The sequence below is a fragment of the Oncorhynchus mykiss genome, chromosome 1 (genome assembly GCF_013265735.2).
Source record: "Oncorhynchus mykiss isolate Arlee chromosome 1, USDA_OmykA_1.1, whole genome shotgun sequence".
NCBI lineage: Eukaryota > Metazoa > Chordata > Actinopteri > Salmoniformes > Salmonidae > Oncorhynchus > Oncorhynchus mykiss.
In genome coordinates, this window is record NC_048565.1 from 84290908 (window position 1) to 84308455 (window position 17548).

General features: G+C 44.5%; 1 protein-coding gene across 1 annotated transcript in view; it reads right to left on the reverse strand.

Annotated features, from left to right (window-relative positions):
- Positions 1 to 1385: 1385 nt before the first annotated feature.
- LOC110532813 (semaphorin-4G) overlaps positions 1386 to 17548 on the reverse strand; it is a 39408-nt gene continuing 23245 nt past the window's right edge. Inside the window, exons 10-16 of the mRNA XM_036989962.1 lie at positions 16920 to 17064; positions 14137 to 14359; positions 13845 to 13960; positions 13519 to 13673; positions 13028 to 13077; positions 8834 to 11276; positions 1386 to 2557 (exon numbers count right to left, since the gene is read on the reverse strand). Coding sequence (XP_036845857.1) covers positions 10141 to 11276; positions 13028 to 13077; positions 13519 to 13673; positions 13845 to 13960; positions 14137 to 14359; positions 16920 to 17064 — 1825 coding nt within the window. The 3' untranslated portion in view covers positions 1386 to 2557; positions 8834 to 10140. The remainder of the gene's footprint in view (positions 2558 to 8833; positions 11277 to 13027; positions 13078 to 13518; positions 13674 to 13844; positions 13961 to 14136; positions 14360 to 16919; positions 17065 to 17548) is intronic.

Consider the following 17548-nt stretch of genomic DNA (forward strand, 5'->3'; position numbering starts at 1 on the left):
CTAGAACAGTAATCTGTGACAGAAACACAATGTCTCTAGAACACTGAACTGTGACAGAAACACAATGTCTCTAAAACACTAAACTGTGACAGAAACACAATGTCTCTAGAACACTAAACCGTGACAGAAACACAATGTCTCTAGAACACTAAACCGTGACAGAAACACAATGTCTCTAGAACAGTAATCTGTGACAGAAACACAATGTCTCTAGAACACTAAACCGTGACAGAAACACAATGTCTCTAGAACACTAAACCGTGACAGAAACACAATGTCTCTAGAACAGTAATCTGTGACAGAAACACGCTGTTTACTGAGTCCCCAAACGTCCACTAAACAAGACACACAGTTTTTTTAATGCTTTATACCGTGATGTTTATGTTTCCCAGAACACAAACAGAACCACCTTGAGACAGCAGCCCTGCAAGCTAGACTATGTGTGTGTGTGTCACTGTGTGATTTGTGGGAGTAGAGGCTGGATGCTAACCAAGAGGTTTCCTAGGAAACGGGCCCAGATGACTGCCTCTTCAGTATCACTCTCTATACAGCTGTCAGTGTCTGTCTACCCCAGGCAGGCAACTCTCTAGAGACCTGGGCCTCCAATACTTTACTCATGTAATCCTCCCTCATACGGAGTGTTTGTCAATGTTAACTGGCTGGCTTGTTGAGCCTAGCAGATGTAAAACCTAGGGCCATGTTCCAATACTGAAAATGCACCGTTCCTTCCTTAATGCTTCACTACCTCGAGGTTCACTGATTAACTGATGCACTGCAAGACAGGTCTTAAGACAGATGGATATGGGTTGACCAGAGCACAGTGTTAGTTATAAGCAATGTTAAACCACAGAGTTTGAAACACATTGTTTATTAGAATTTCAACTCAGATAAATGACATTTAAATGAACCAGAAGTCAGTGAGCTGCACAGGAGGTTGCTGGCACCTTAATTGGAGAGGACGGGCTTGTGGTAATGGCTGGAGCGGAATCAGTGGTTTCCATGTTTTTGATGCCATTCCATTCGCTCTGTTCCAGACATTATTATGAGCTGTCCTCCCCTCAGCAACCTCCACTGGTGAACTGCTACTCAATGTTTTACTGTTAGTAAAGCAGGATGACATCTTGTGTCTGCATTGTACTTAATATTCATAATATTACAGAGAGAGACATAGAGACGGAGATAGAGACGGAGATAGAGATAGAGACAGAGACGGAGACAGAGACGGAGATAGAGACAGAGATAGAGACGGAGATAGAGACGGAGATAGAGACGAAGATAGAGACAGAGATAGAGACAGAGATAGAGACGGAGATAGAGACAGAGATAGAGACGGAGATAGAGACGGAGATAGAGACAGAGATAGAGATAGAGACGGAGATAGAGATAGAGACAGAGATAGAGATAGAGACAGAGATAGAGATAGAGACGGAGATAGAGACGGAGATAGAGACGAAGATAGAGACAGAGCGAGCAATAGGGAGAGCGAGAACAAAAGACAGAATGATGAATGCTGTGGAAGTTGCTTAACGAGCTGTGGGGAACTTTATCTAAGCCAACCCAGATGAATGGGCCAGACTGAAGAGTCTTATCCTCTGTCACATTATGGTTGTGGTGGTGTATTCCGTTCATCATGTTGTTAGCGAAGATACCATGCTTCAACAACAGGTTCTCCAACTCCGGCCCTGTAGAGTGACTGCATGTGCAGGGTTTTGCTCCAACCAATCACTAACGTACCTACTAAACACACTCAATTCATCACAGTCTTCAGTCTGACTCTGAACCATGATAAGTTGGATCAGCTGTGGTAGTGCCGGGTAGGAAGAATTCCTGCATCGCCCGTAGGTCTCCAGGACCAGAGTTGGAGACCCCTGTTGTTCTACCGTGCTATTAGATTACTAGTGCAACACTAATGGACAAGACACTCACATCAATGCCTCTTACAAATTGCACCAAAACAACAACACTGGCAATAGAATAGCAACCTAGAACAAAATTACAATACATGTATTTTTTTTTTACTTAAAAAGAACATAGTGTCACTAATAGTGTATTCATTTTAAAACCTGGCAACAGTTGGGATGGGGATCATGATTAGTAAGCATCCATTTTGTCATAGTTTGTTATCCTTACAGAGAGGACTACAGAGAGGGCAGTGTGATTTGATGTGAAGACCAGAACCATTAAATGCCCCTTTCCCCAGTTTGCTCTTGTGATGAACCGCACAGTTACAGAGTAGCTGTACTGTACCCTGGCCTATATTACTATCCAGTTCTCAGGTTAACATGGGATAGAGCATGCTGTTTGTTGTAGAATGGATGATTAGACTGTTTCCTCAGTCCCTCTGGATTATAATTGGTCTTCCAATGGTACTGGAACTGTGTTTGATTCCAAACAGTGACTATTCAAAGTTATTCAGACATTTTGAAGCTATTCCCGGTGGGCAAGATATTAGTGTCACGGTACCAGACATCACACCATATCTGAGAATGTCTGGAGTTGAAGTTAGCAAGATCTGTTTCAAACAGACAGGCCCAAAACTAGACAGCATCTCTCAGGCCTGTGGAAGAACAAGACAGCAGTGAATCAGAAACAGAGATCTGCACTGTGTTCACTTCCTGGTGATGTTTTGATGTGTCAACAGTAGGTATGGGAAACAGAAATAACTTGGGAAAAAAGAGATACAAAAGAAAATGGAAGAACTAAAATAGATGAAAGCTAGCACAGTGCTATAGATAGCATCAGAGCTGTCCCTGTGTGTGTGTGTGTGTGTGTGTGTGTGTGTGTGTGTGTGTGTGTGTGTGTGTGTGTGTGTGTGTGTGTGTGTGTGTGTGTGTGTGTGTGTGTGTAAAGCTGGCAGTAGCTCTTCAAACATATCCTCCAATCATTTGTAGATCCCAAACCCTCATTTAACATGTTCCCCTTGGGAGTATAGCCTACCTACCTAAGTAAATAACTAACTGTCATCTTGTTTCGTCACTCACTATATTTAGAGACTAGCTGGATAGGGCTTAATGAAGGCTTCTCTAATGGCTTGTGCCATGGTCCCACAGACATCAGTCCAACGTCTACTTTTGATTTACATTTGGTTGAGTTGTCAATTAATGGGAATTTTATGTAAAATCAACAAAAAACTGAACACGTGGTTGAATTTAAGTTAAAAGTTGGTTAAAGAAAGAAATATGAAATTCCCTTTTTGCAAATCCAAACTGTTTTCCATGTTGATTCAACGCCATCACATGAAATGATGTGGAAACAACATTGATTCAACCAGTTTTTGCCCAATGGGGTGAGCGTTGGTCTCCAGCCATCTATAGCCTTTTAGAATTTACTGCAACATTCAATTCACTGCTTCTCCAGCCCACATCACAGACCTAAATCACAGACCTAAATCACAGACCTAAATCACAGTCCAGGGCCTGGTTTACCAAAAGCATCTTAAGGCTAAGTTCAACGTTAGAACATTCGTAGGAGCATTGTTAAATAGTTGAGCGGTTTTCTCTGTGAGGCTGACAACTTCAGAACAAAAGTTGTCTACAAATATGAATTTGTCTTTGCAAGCGACGTATAAAAATATGCTTCAAATGAAAACTGAATTCATAAAAAAAGGCTACAGGTGTTTTCAATCATATTGAGTTCTATTTTGCTGCTTGTAGGCTACTGTCTATAATTTATCTCCATGTCTGCCATGATGTGTAGCCTTACATGTGCGCAATAATGTGCCAAATTGATAATTTTGTGCATTTTTATTGGGTAAGCATTAGAATAAGCCGCCTCAATATTTGCAACCGTAGGTGGTAATATCTCTCCAGGAGCTGATCCGTCGTCAGTATTGTTGAATAACTATAATGTAAAGGAAAGATTTAAATGGAGAAAGCTGATCGCAGCGCTGCCTTTCTTTCGATCCTATCAGTATCGACACCTGCTCCAACAACACATTTAGCGACCGTTCTTTAGTATGTTAAGAATGGCGCTGGAGGGGTGGGCTGCCTTCTTACAGGCTCCTAAAAAACTGTGCTATTTTGTTAGTTTTTTTGCATTGTTTGTAAATAATGGAGCTGCTACAGTCTCTTATGACCGAGAGGAGCTTCTGGACATCAGAACAGCGATTACTCACCTTGAACTAGACAAAGAACTTTTCTTTAATGAGTCCGACGCAAAGGATATACTGCATTCTCAAGACCAGGCCCAAATCCCCATCATTCGTGTGAAGAAACGATTAGGTTGGGGCGCCTTGTGAGAATTTGGAGGCGAGTGGGTAAACCACCACTATCATCAGTACTATTGGCCAACGTGCAATCATTGGAAAATAAACTGGATGATATACGATTAAGAATATCCTGCCAACGGGACATTAAAAACTGTAATATCTTATGTTTCACTGAGTCGTGGCTGAACGACAACACCGACAATATAGAGCTGGCTGGGTTTTCCGTACATAGGCAGGACAGGGCAGCTACGTCTGGTAAGGCGAGGGGCAGGGGTGTGTGTCTATTTGTCAATAACAGCTGGTGCGCGATGTCTAATATTAAAGAAATCTCGAGGTATTGCTCACCTGAGGTAGAGTACCTTATGATAAGCTGTAGACCACACTATCTACCAAGAGAATTCTCATCTATATTATTCGTAGCCGTCTATTTACCACCACAGACCGATGCTGGCACTAAGACCACACTCAATGAGCTGTATAAGGCCATAAGCAAACAAGAAAATGCTCATCCAGAGGAGGCGCTCCTAGTTGCCAGGGACTTTAATGTAGGGAAACTTAAATCAGTTTTAACTCATTTCTACCAGCATGCCACATGTGCAAACAGAGGAAAAAAATAGACTGCCTTTACTCCACACACAGAGACGCATACAAAGCTCTCCCTCGCCCTCCATTTGGCAAATCTGACCATAATTATATCCTCCTGATTCCTGCTTACAAGCTAAAACTAAAACAGGAATTACCAGTGACTCACTCAATACGGAAGTGGTCAGATGACGCGGATGCTACTCTACTGGACTGTTTTGCTAGCACAGACTGGAATATGTTACGGGATTCATCCAATGCCATTGAGGAGTATAACACCTCCGTCACTGGCTTCATCAATGAGCGCATCAACGACGTCGGCCCCACTGTGACTGAATGTACAGTACCAGTCAAAAGCTTGGACACACCTATTCATTCAAGGGTTTTTCTTCATTTTGACTATTTTCTATGTTGTAGAATAATAGTGAAGAGGTCTAAACTATGAAATAACACATATGAAATCATGTAGTAACCAAAAAAGTGTTAAAACAAATGTAATGATATTTTATATTTGAGATTCTTCAAAGTAGCCACCCTTTGCAGATGAAGAGTTATTGTGCTGACATTGCTTCCAGAGACAGTTCGGAATTTGGTAGGGAGTGTTGCAACCGAGGATTCGGTAAGGAGTGTTGCAACCGAGGATTCGGTAAGGAGTGTTGCAACCGAGGATTCGGTAAGGAGTGTTGCAACCGAGGATTCGGTAAGGAGTGTTGCAACCGAGGATTCGGTAAGGAGTGTTGCAACCGAGGATTCGGTAAGGAGTGTTGCAACCGAGGATTCGGTAAGGAGTGTTGCAACCGAGGATTCGGTAAGGAGTGTTGCAACCGAGGATTCAGATTCTTCCTGGTGGTATTATACAAAATGTATAAAGGTACAGAATGTATAATACCCCCATCCGTCTTTCGGATGGGACGTTAAATGGGTGTCCTGAGTCTCTGAGGTCATTAAAAGATCCCATGGCACTCATCATAAGAGTAGGGGTGTTAACCCCGGTGTCCTGGTTAAATTCCCAATCTGGCCCTCAAACCATCACGGTCACTTAATAATCCCCAGTTTACAATTGGCTCATTCATCCCCCTCCTCTCCCCTGTAACTATTCCCCAAGTCGTTGCTGTAAATGAGAACGTGTTCTCAGTCAACTTACCTGGTAAAATAACAGATAAATAAATAAAAACTAAAATAAACAACAATATTACAATGTACAATGTGTGTGTAGAGTGTGTGTGTGTAGAGTACGTGTGCTAGCGCTTGTGTGCATATGCGTGTGTCTGTACCTTTGTGTGTGTCTCTTCACAGTCCCCGCTGTTCCATAATCAGGTGTATTTTTACCTGTTTTTTAAATCTGATTTTACTGCTTGTACCAGTTACCTGATGTGGCATAAAGTTCCATGTAGTCATGGCTCTATGTAGGGCTGTATGCCTCCCATAGTCTGTTCTGGACTTGGGATTGTGAAGAGACCTCTGGTGGCATGTCTTGTGGGGTATGCATGGGTGTCCAATCTGTGTACTAGTAGTTTAAACAGTCAATGTCAACACTTCTTACAAAAACAAGTAGTGAGGAAGTCAATCTCTCTTCCACTTTGAGCCATGAGAGATTGACATGCATATCCTTAATGTTAGCTCTCCGTGTACTTTTAAGGTCCAGCAGTAGTGCCGTGTTCTGAGCCAATTGTAATTTTCCTAAGTCCCTCTTTGTGGCACCTGACCACACGACTGAACAATGGTCCAGGTGCGACAAAACTAGGACCTGTAGGACCTGCCTTGTTGATAGTGTTGTTAAGAAGGTAGAAACTAGAGCCTGTAGGACCTGCCTTGTTGATAGTGTTGTTAAAAAGGCAGAGCAGCGCTTTATTATGGACAGACTTCTCCCCATCCTAGCTACTGTTGTATCAATATGTTTTGACCATGACAGTTTACAATTCAGGGTTACTCCAAGCAGTTTAGTCGTTTTGGGAGCATGCGTGGCCTACCACTTTGCAGCTGAGCTGTTATTGCTCCTAGACTTTTCCACTTCACAATAACAGCACTTACTTGGCCGCGGCAGCTTTAGCAGGGTAGAAATTTGACAAACGGACTTGTTGGAAAGGTGGCATCCTATGACTGTGCCACGTTGGAAGTCACTGAGCTCTACAGTAAGGCCATTATACTGCCACTGTTTGTCTATGGAGATTGCATGGCTGTGTACTCAACTTTATACACCTGTCAGCAACAGATGTGGCTGACATAGCTGAATCCACTATTTTGAAGGGGTGTCCACATACTTTTGTATATATAGTGAAGGTGGGAGGGCATACAGGCTGTGGCCAATGTATTAATGCACAATTTGTCTAAATGGGTGATGGAAACACTTCAACCACTGCATTTGTATTCAACACTAGTTGTTTTAGGTGTGACGTCATTATGTCCAGCTGTTTTTATCCACACAAAATAGTTCAATGGAAATTCACCCTAGCAGGCAAGAGAACAGGGAGGCAGCACGAGGTGAGGGAGGAGAGAGCAGGGAGGCAGGAGACGAGGGAGAGGGAGGCAGGAGACGAGGGAGAGGGAGGCAGGGGACGAGGGAGAGGGAGGCAGGAGACGAGGGAGAGGGAGGAGGAAGAAAAGATGCAGAAAAATGAAATGTGTCATTATGAGTAAAGAAGGCAAGAGAGTGAGAAAGAGAGAGAAATGGAGAAAGAGCATCAGATTCAAAGAGTGGTGTACATTAGTCTCATCTCCTCTCCGTTCCCTGTACCTGCAGCCTTTGATGTTTTTACTCTGCTTCACTGAAATCTACCCCCTCTACCCTATCCTCTTTACTCTATCCTCTCTTCTCTACCCTACCCTACCCTACCCTACCCTATCCTCTCTTCTCTACCCTCTCTACTCTATCCTCTCTACTCTATCCTCTCTTCTCTACCCTACCCTACCCTACCCTATCCTCTCTACTCGATCCTCTCTTCTCTACCCTACCCTACCCTACCCTATCCTCTCTACTCTATCCTCTCTTCTCTACCCTACCCTACCCTACCCTACCCTATCCTCTCTACTCTATCCTCTCTTCTCTACCCTACCCTACCCTACCCTATCCTCTCTACTCTATCCTCTCTTCTCTACCCTCTCTTCTCTACCCTACCCTACCCTACCCTACCCTATCCTCTCTACTCTACCCTCTCTTCTCTACCCTACCCTACCCTACCCTATCCTCTCTACTCTACCCTCTCTACTCTACCCTCTCTACTCTATCCTCTCTACTCTACCCTCTCTACTCTACCCCCTCTACTCTATCCTACCCTCTCTACTCTATCCTCTCTACTCTACCCTCTCTTCTCTATCCTACCCTACCCTACCCTATCCTCTCTACTCTATCCTCTCTACTCTACCCTCTCTTCTCTACCCTACTCTATCCTCTCTACTCTACCCTCTCTTCTCTACCCTACTCTATCCTCTCTACTCTACCCTCTCTTCTCTACCCTACTCTATCCTCTCTACTCTACCCTCTCTTCTCTACCCTACTCTATCCTCTCTACCCTACCCTCTCTTCTCTACCCTACTCTATCCTCTCTACTCTACCCTCTCTACTCTACCCTCTCTTCTCTACCCTCTCTACTCTATCCTCTCTACTCTACCCTCTCTACCCTATCCTCTCTACTCTACCCTCTCTACTCTACCCTCTCTACTCTATCCTCTCTACTCTACCCTCTCTACTCTATCCTCTCTACTCTACCCTCTCTACCCTGCCCTACTCTACCCTCTCTATCTTACCCTCTCTACTCTACCCTCTCTACTCTACCCTCTCTTCTCTACTCTACCCTCTCTACTCTACCCTCTCTTCTCTATCCTACCCTACCCTACCCTACCCTCTCTTTGGCACAACCAACACTCAAAGAAAAGAGGAAAACATACTAGACAGAGTTCCCCTGGATGTCACTATCTGGCCACGATATCTGTCTGTCTGCCTGTCTGTCTGCCTGTCTGTCTGCCTGTCTGTCTGCCTGTCTGTCTGCCTGGCTGCCTGTCTGTAGAACCAACCAACTGCCAGAAAACAAAACTTAGCCTGGTTACCTCAGGTGTACATGATGTCTGGTCCTCTGTGGCCGAGCTGTGATGTCGTGGTAGAGCTCAGACCTATTTTCCAACCATAGTTCAGACCCATTAGGTTGGGGTTGGATAGGAGACAGCAGTGTATGGATTCTGGTAATCCATTGGCTCCTACTCAGATGGGGTTGAATCTCTCATATTCCTGATGTGTTTGTATTGAGTTGAGTAGATAATAACCAGGGAATGTCTGAAGGAAACGGCATTTACATTTCACTATAACGGTTAATAGTGTCCAATTTCCTATTACACAAAAATTATGTACAAAGGGTATTTTCATTGGATTACTCTCTCTGTCTGGGGTTAAGAGTTGATATGTGTTAATAATATTACTTAAATTTGGTTATTACATTTTGTGTTACCATTGTAATCAATGTTCACATAATTTACAAACTTCTAAGAATAAAAACACATTTTGCCCTCAATGTCCAATATGAAACCAGCTACAAAGGTGTAGAGCACAACATCTTAAAACACGTCTGGTCTCTCCTTTGGACAGCTGCCTCCATTTAAAAACCAAAAAAGTCAAGTCATTGTCACACTTCACAAGAACTCATATTCCCGTGAGCCTCTTCTTCTTCCTCCTCTTCTTCCTTGTTATCATGGGCTGTGTTGAGACTTCCAGGGTCCCTGTCCCTCGTGTCCTGCCCAGCGAGGAGCCTTAATCTGGGGCTGAGATTTGAGGCCTGCCCCTTGAATCACCCCCCCAGGGCTCATCTTTTATTGATCCAGACTGAGGTGTATTGACTGGAGCTGGGTTAGGTCTAGCCTGTTGATCTCTGCTGAGCTGGGGTAGGTCTAGCCTGCTGAGCTCTGCTGAGCTGGGGTAGGTCTAGCCTGCTGAGCTCTGCTGAGCTGGGGTAGGTTCTCTCTGTCTCTCTTATGTGTGTACTCACTGTAACCCATGGCTTTGGGTGTCAAACAGGGGATAGCGATAGGGGGGCCGAATAGTTTGCAGAAATAGTTTATTTTGAAACACAGTTGATACTTCAACCAGATGTGTGTCCCTTTATTACGTCCAAAAAACGTAAGCAGGACATCTCCTTCTCTCATAATTCAGTCCAGGCTAGTTTAAAAACATTTTACTCTGTGAGCAGCATGGGTCATCTTCAAAGGATCTCTACTGCACTCTGTTTTGGGCCACCAATGGCCACTCACTGATGTACGTTGCTTTGGATAAAAGCGTCTGCTAAATGGACAATATTAGTGGGTCCAGTTCAGTCCTCCCACCACAGGGGGAGCTACCTCCCGGACACAGAGAGGTGTTCCCTCTACTACAGAGAGCTCTCGTTCGGTTTTGGCAGCAGCTGCGTGTGCTTCCTCTTCTCCAGAATCGTGTTGAGTTCCTCAGTGAAGGAGCGGCAGAGAGGGGAGCTGCTCTCCGCCTCACTCTGTCTTAACAACATGTAGCTGTTACCGTGCATCCTCCGCAAGACGCTGGGTAACGTCGCCGATAGGCCGTTGGGGCTGGGGAAGTCTTGCAAGTCACACTCTGATTGGTTGAGGGGGGTGTGGGGGGTCTGAGTGGGCGGGGGGAGAGGGGGGGCAGGGGGAGGTGGGTCCTTGTTGGGGGACGGCTGGCCCTCTCTCGGGACGATCTGGAGGAAGCCCCCTTTGTGCGTGTCACCGTTCCCCGGTTGTTGGGAGACGCCGTTACCATTACAGATCCCTTTCCCATTACAGTGGCTGGAGATGGTCTTGAGATCCAGGTGGGCGGAGCTACTGTGGCGTTTCTGCTGCTGCTTCCTGTGTTTCCTCTTCCTGTCCGTGTGATTGGCAGAGGCGGCGGCGGCGGCGGCAGCGCGGAGAGAGTACTTCCCCCTGTGGCTGCCCCGCAGACAGAAGCCAAGGTAGAGGAGGACCACGGTGAGAACCAGACACAGACCTCCTAGGATGGTGATCAAGGACAGGTACATAGCCTCCATGCTCCTGGGGGAGAGCAGCTCCGAGGTGGGGGGGGGAGGGGCTGGGGCAGAGGGTGGCAGCTCTGAGGTGGGGGGGAGAGGGGCCGGGGCAGAGGGTGGCAGGGGTCTCTCAGAGGAGGGGGGCGAAGGGTGGAAGAGCGGGGTGAGGGGTGGAGGAGGAGGGTAGTAGGGATGGTCTTGGGATTGGTCGACGGGTGGGGGAGGGGTGTGTGGCATATCTAGACGTACCGTCACAGAGTACTTAACCACAGCAACTCGGACACCGTTCTCGAGGGCGTGGCAGGTGTACTCGCCGCTCTGCTCCGGTTGGGACTCGATGACCAGGAGGCCGTCGGTGCCCACCCTGAAGCCAGACTCCAGGCCATAGCCCTGCAGCTCTGACCCGTCCAGAGTCCACACTGGGGTTGCCAGATTGGAGCTAATTTCACACTGGAGCAGCACGTCATCTCCCACCATTATAGACCGGCTCCGGTGCTGGACCAGCTCTGAAAGAATGGCAACCCACATACAAAATTAATATCTTGTCACAATAAGACTGTGATATACTGTAATGGACCTCAGAACAGTTATTAAGACTCATATACTGTTATAGACCTCAGAACAGTTAATAAGACTGATACACTGTTATAGACCTCAGAACAGTTATTAAGACTCATATACTGTTATAGACCTCAGAACAGTTAATAAGACTGATACACTGTTATAGACCTCAGAACAGTTAATAAGACTGATACACTGTTATAGACCTCAGAACAGTTAATAAGACTGATACACTGTTATAGACCTCAGAACAGTTAATAAGACTGATACACTGTTATAGACCTCAGAACAGTTAATAAGACTGATACACTGTTATAGACCTCAGAACAGTTAATAAGACTGATACACTGTTATAGACCTCAGAAGGGTTAATAAGACTGATACACTGTTATAGAGCTCAGAACAGTTAATAAGACTGATACACTGTTATAGACCTCAGAACAGACACTAAAGGCCCCTAAGACCAGCGATTCTCAACTGGTGGGTCGTGACGTGCGGTTTTGTGTGGGTCGCGGGTGTCTGAGTAAAAAAATAAAAAATACGATTGTTTTAATATATAAAACAATACTCCAGTCTGAACGTCAACGACTTATTACAGGTAGACAGTGTGTAGAAATTATTTTTATTTATTTATTTTTATTTAACCTTTATTTAACTAGGTCAGTAAAGAACAAATTCTTATTTACAACCTACCCTGGCCAAACCCGGACGACGCTGGGCCAATTGTGCGCTGCCCTATGATGATAATGAAATGAGATTTTTTCATATAATTTCAATTCTGAAAGGTTTTTCTTCAATCACAGTATCTTCAATTTAAAGCTATTAGCAGCACTTTGTTGATTGATTTTATGGTCTCAAACAAGTGAGTTTATTAACATTATTAATCAAGACTATGGGCAAAATGTAATTACTGACAATGAAAGAGGTGGAAATGTTGATACCTTGTCATATACTGTAATTGCTACATTTACATTTATAGCATAAAACATTTTTCCTGATTGTATTTTGGTGATATTTTTCGCGATGCAAATATTGGGTCCCAAACTGCATATATGACTCTAAAATCATTGGTGCATGAAAAAAACATTATGTTATATTCTCTCATATGAACATAAATGCTAAAAAGTATTTTCTAACTTCTTAGTATGTGAAGTATAATGTAAAGTAAATTTGACTATAGATGCTATGAAAATGAGGATGCTGCTTAATCAACCTCTAAATATTTATTCTAACAATTTGATGGTATTTCTGCATATTCTAACTATAGATTTCCTTTCATCATTCAGTGTGCAGAATCACCTTGAAACCATCCTACTTTATCTTCAAGGTGGGAAGGATTTGACTAAACTATAAACAATGTAATCTTTGCTAGCCATATAAAATCCATGTATTATTACTACTATAGTGAGACCAGTGTCTAGTCCTAACCCTACTAATATCATTGCTGTCTGTCTGTCTGTCTGTCTGTCTGTCTGTCTGTCTGTCTGTCTGTCTGTCTGTCTGTCTGTCTGTCTGTCTGTCTGTCTGTCTGTCTGTCTGTCTGTCTGTCTGTCTGTCTGTCTGTCTCTGTCTGTCTGTCTGTCTGTCTGTCTGTCTGTCTGTCTGTCTGTCTGTCTGTCTGTCTGTCTGTCTGTCTGTCTGGTCTGGTCTGGTCTGGTCTGGTCTGGTCTGGTCTGGTCTGTCTGTATGTATGTACCGTTATCACATCCTCTGTTCCCATACAGGACGTCCTGGGTCAGGTTAGACCTGAGGAGAGGAGTAGACGCTGTTAGCCTGTCATCAATTACACACACACACACACACACACACACACACACTGCATTACCCCCCCCCCCCCCCCACACTGGATTACCCCCCCACACATTGCATTATCCCACACCGATGATGCATTACCCCCACACACAAACACACTGCATTATCCCCACACACAAACACACTGCATTATCCCCACAAATGTTGCATTATCCCCCACCCATGCTGTATTACACCCCCCCCCCACACACACAGCATCACCCCCACAGCATTACCCCTTCCCCACCCACTGCATTATCCCCCACACACCCACTGCATTACCCCCACATACATACTGCATTACCCCCCACACGCAACACACTGCATTACCCCTTCCCCCCACCACACACAGTGCATTAACCCCCCCCCCACCCCCCCACCCAGCCACACTCTCACCTGTCAGTCTGTGCTGTGATATCCAAACAGTCCTGTCCATCCCAGCCACAGTAAGGGTCCCGGGAGAAGATACAGTCGTAACAAGAATTGTACCTATTGCAGGTGGAGAGGGGAAGCTGGACCACACCAGAAGGAGAACCTACATACACACTCATCTAGAGGATGGAGGGAGGGAGGGTATGTTGAGGCTTGTGTTATTGAAAATATCCTTGAATTAGAAGATCACTAAACAAAACAAACCTTGATATTATTGTTTGTGAGAGACAGAGAGACAGAGAGAGAGAGAGTCCGTGCATGTGCCTGCCTGTCCGTTTGTGAGTGTGTACCTGTGTATGTGAAATAACCAGGCTATCCACACGCTGTGGTTGGTCAAACAGCTGTAGCTCCTCTATAATGTGTAGATGACCCCTGACCTCTACAGCTCTGTGCAGCCAGCCATCGTCTGGAACAGGAGACAGTTACAGGGTCACAACACACACACACAAACACATACAATGGGATGTACTGTACATGTGGTTTGAAGTCTGTTCCATGACTTTACTGGGATGACAAAAACACACAGCTTAAAGCTTGTACAGCCACCCCCCGAGACACCCCCTCATAACCCCCCACACAAACCTGTGCCCATGAAGAGTAAATGGTAGTTCTGCCCGTCCAGCCCCTCCACCCTGTGAGCCACCAGCTGGGTGTAGTCTGTTGTCCTCCTGAACAAAAGGGGGCGCTGCTCTGTAGACATGACCTGCTGGGACATCAGAGGGTGTCTCCTCACAAAGTTCAGCATGTCGTCTGGCAGGGAGGTGGAGGAGTTTATACCTCTGGATCTCAACTGGTCTGTAATACACTGGAGGCATGAGGGAAGAGGGGGTGAGAAGGATTCATCCTGTTTGAAATAAGGCACTAAAGTAGAAATTAACTTAATGTCCTGAATATAACGAGTTATGTTTGGTGCAAATCCAACACAACACATCACTGAGTACCACTCTTCATATTTTCAAGCATGGTGGTGGCTGCATCATGTTATGAGTATGCTTGTTATTGGCAAGGACTAGGGAGATTTGTATGATAAAAAAAAAACAGAATAGAGCTAAGCACAGTCAAATCCTAGAGGAAAACATGGTTCAGTCTGCTTTCCAACAGACACTGGGAGACAAATTCACCTTTCAGCAGGACAATAACCTAAAACACAGGGCCAAATCTACACTGGAGTTGCTTACTAAGACAACATTGAATGTTCCTGAGTAGCTTAGTTACAGTTTTGACTTAAATCGGCGTGAAAATCTATGGCAAGACTTGGAAATGTCTGTCTAGCAATGATCAACAGGGTATTATTGTACAATCCAGGTAAGAAAAGCTCTTAGAGACTTACCTAGAGACTTACTTAGAGACTTACCTAGAAAGACTCACTGTAACCACTGCCAAAGGTGATTCTAACATATATTGACTCAGGGGTGTGAATACTTACGTAAATTAATTAAATTAGATATTTATTTGTTTTCTTTTCAAAAGAATCTGCAAAAATGTCTGAAAACATGTGTTGACTTTGTAATAGATGGGTGACAAAAAACATACATTTAATCCATGTTGAATTCAGGCTGTAAAACAACAACATAATATATATTTTTTATTTATTTAACCTTTATTTAACTAGGCAAGTCAGATAAGAACAAATTCTTATTTACAATGTCAGCCTACCAAAAGTCAAAAGGCCTCCTGCGGGGACGGGGGCTGGGATTAAAAATAAATCAAATATAAATATAGAACAAAACACACATCACGACAAGAGAGACAACACTACATAGACAACAACATAGCATGGCAGCAACACAACATGACAACAACATGGTAGCAACACAACATGGCAGCAGCACAACATGGTAGCAGCACTAAACAGGGTATAAAGATTATTGGGCACGGACAACAGCACAAAGGGTAAGAAGGTAGAGACAACAATACATCACACAAAACAGCCACAACTGTCAGTAAGAGTGTCCATGATTCAGTCTTTGAATGAAGAGATTGAGATAAAACTGTCCAGTTTGAGTGTTTGTTGCAGCTCGTTCCAGTCGCTAGCTGCAGCGAACTGAAAAGAGGAGCGACCCAGGGATGTGTGTGCTTTGGGGACCTTTAACAGAATGTGACTGGCAGAACGGGTGTTGTATGTGGAGGATGAGAGTTGCAGTAGATATCTCAGATAGGGGGGAGTGAGGCCTAAGAGGGTTTTATAAATAAGCATCAACCAGTGGGCCTTGCGATGGGTTTACAGAGAGGACCAGTTTACAGAGGAGTATAGAGTGCAGTGATGTGTCCTATAAGGAGCATTGGTGGCAAATCTGATGTCCGAATGGTAAAGAACATGTAAAGGGGGGTGAATACTTTCTGAAGGCTCAGTATATATTTGATCATTATATTATATATTATGGGTGGGTGGGAGGGTGGATAGATAGATGGATAGAGAGAGATGAGTGGGCGATATAGCCCTCCCTTATAGTATAGCAGGTGGGTTCAGAGTTTACAGTATACAAGACAAACCCTCATTGAGTTTATAGTTCATAGTTTATAGTAGGCCACTATGAGTTGAATTTGGTGTGTGTATCCGTGTAGACTGCTTATCTCTCTCCACCTGACTAAGGCTACAACTTCTTTAACTTTGTCCTCTGTGAGATTACTTTCCCAACTCTGATAAGAGGCATTGACACTGTCACTACAGTTAAGACCCGGAACCGTCCTCTCTACCTCATTTTACAGCTAGACCCGGAGAGTGGGAATAAAGCTTTTCAATGTTGAAACAACACTACTGTAGATCACGACTCCTCTCCTTAATGAAGTCATGACTTTGTAGCCCATAATAAGCCATCACAACCGTTGTCAAGACTTGGCCCGGTGATAATCGCCATGGAAATGGCTTTCAATGACATAAGCTCGTTCTGTTTGATCCTCATCGAAGTAGCTGCCACGTAGTTCTATAATCTCTTTCCATCTCTCCTTCCCAGTTTACCCTCTGTTTTTTACTCTGCTTTTATAAATCTCTCTCTCTCTCTCTCTCTCTCTCTCTCTCTCTCTCTGTCTCTCTCTCTCTCTCTTTCTCTCTTTCTCTCTTTCTCTCTTTCTCTCTCTCTCTCTCTCTCTCTCTCTCTCTCTCTCTCTCTCTCTCTGTCTCTCTCTCTCGCTCTCTTTCTCTCTTTCTCTCTCTCTCTCTCTGTCTCTGTCTCTTTCTGTCTGTCTCTCTCTCTCTCTCGCTCTCTTTCTCTCTTTCTTTCTTTCTTTCTCTCTCTCAATATATTGGATGTTGGGATGCTGAGGATAAAGGGGATAGAGAGCAACTCAGAAGAACTGACAGGGCCTGTTATACAGGAGTCCGCTTGGACAGCAAAAGATCAAGTGTTTGTGTGTGTGATACTCACTGATCCAGGTCGTGGGTCAGGGACCTTTCCAGTGTACTCGCTCCCCTCGGCTCCAGAGTCCTGATTCTCCATGTAGGGCCCGTCAAAGACCCTTTGGACCTCAGACAGAGAGAACCGGCACACTGCTGATATCTTCACGTTCTTCCTATAGTACACACACACACACACCAAGATGTTGATATGACCTCATGAAACTCTGGGGGCAGTATTTCATTTTTGGATGAAAAACGTTCCCGTTTTAAACAAGATATTTTGTCACAAAAAGATGCTCGACTATGCATATAATTGACAGCTTTGGAAAGAAAACACTCTGACGTTTCCAAAACTGCAAAGATATTGTCTGTGAGTGCCACAGAACTAATGCTACAGGCGAAACCAAGATGAAATTTCATACAGGAAGTGAGCCAGATTTTTGAGGCGCTGTGTACCAATGTCTCCTTATATGGCTGTGAATGCGCAAGGAGAGAGCCTACACTTTCTGTCGTTTCCCCAAGGTGTTTGCAGCATTGTGACGTATTTGTAGGCATATCATTGGAAAATTGACCATAAGAGACTACATTTACCAGGTGTCCGCTGGGTGTCCTCCGTCGAAACTATTGCGCAATCTCCAGGTGCGCGCATTTTTTCCA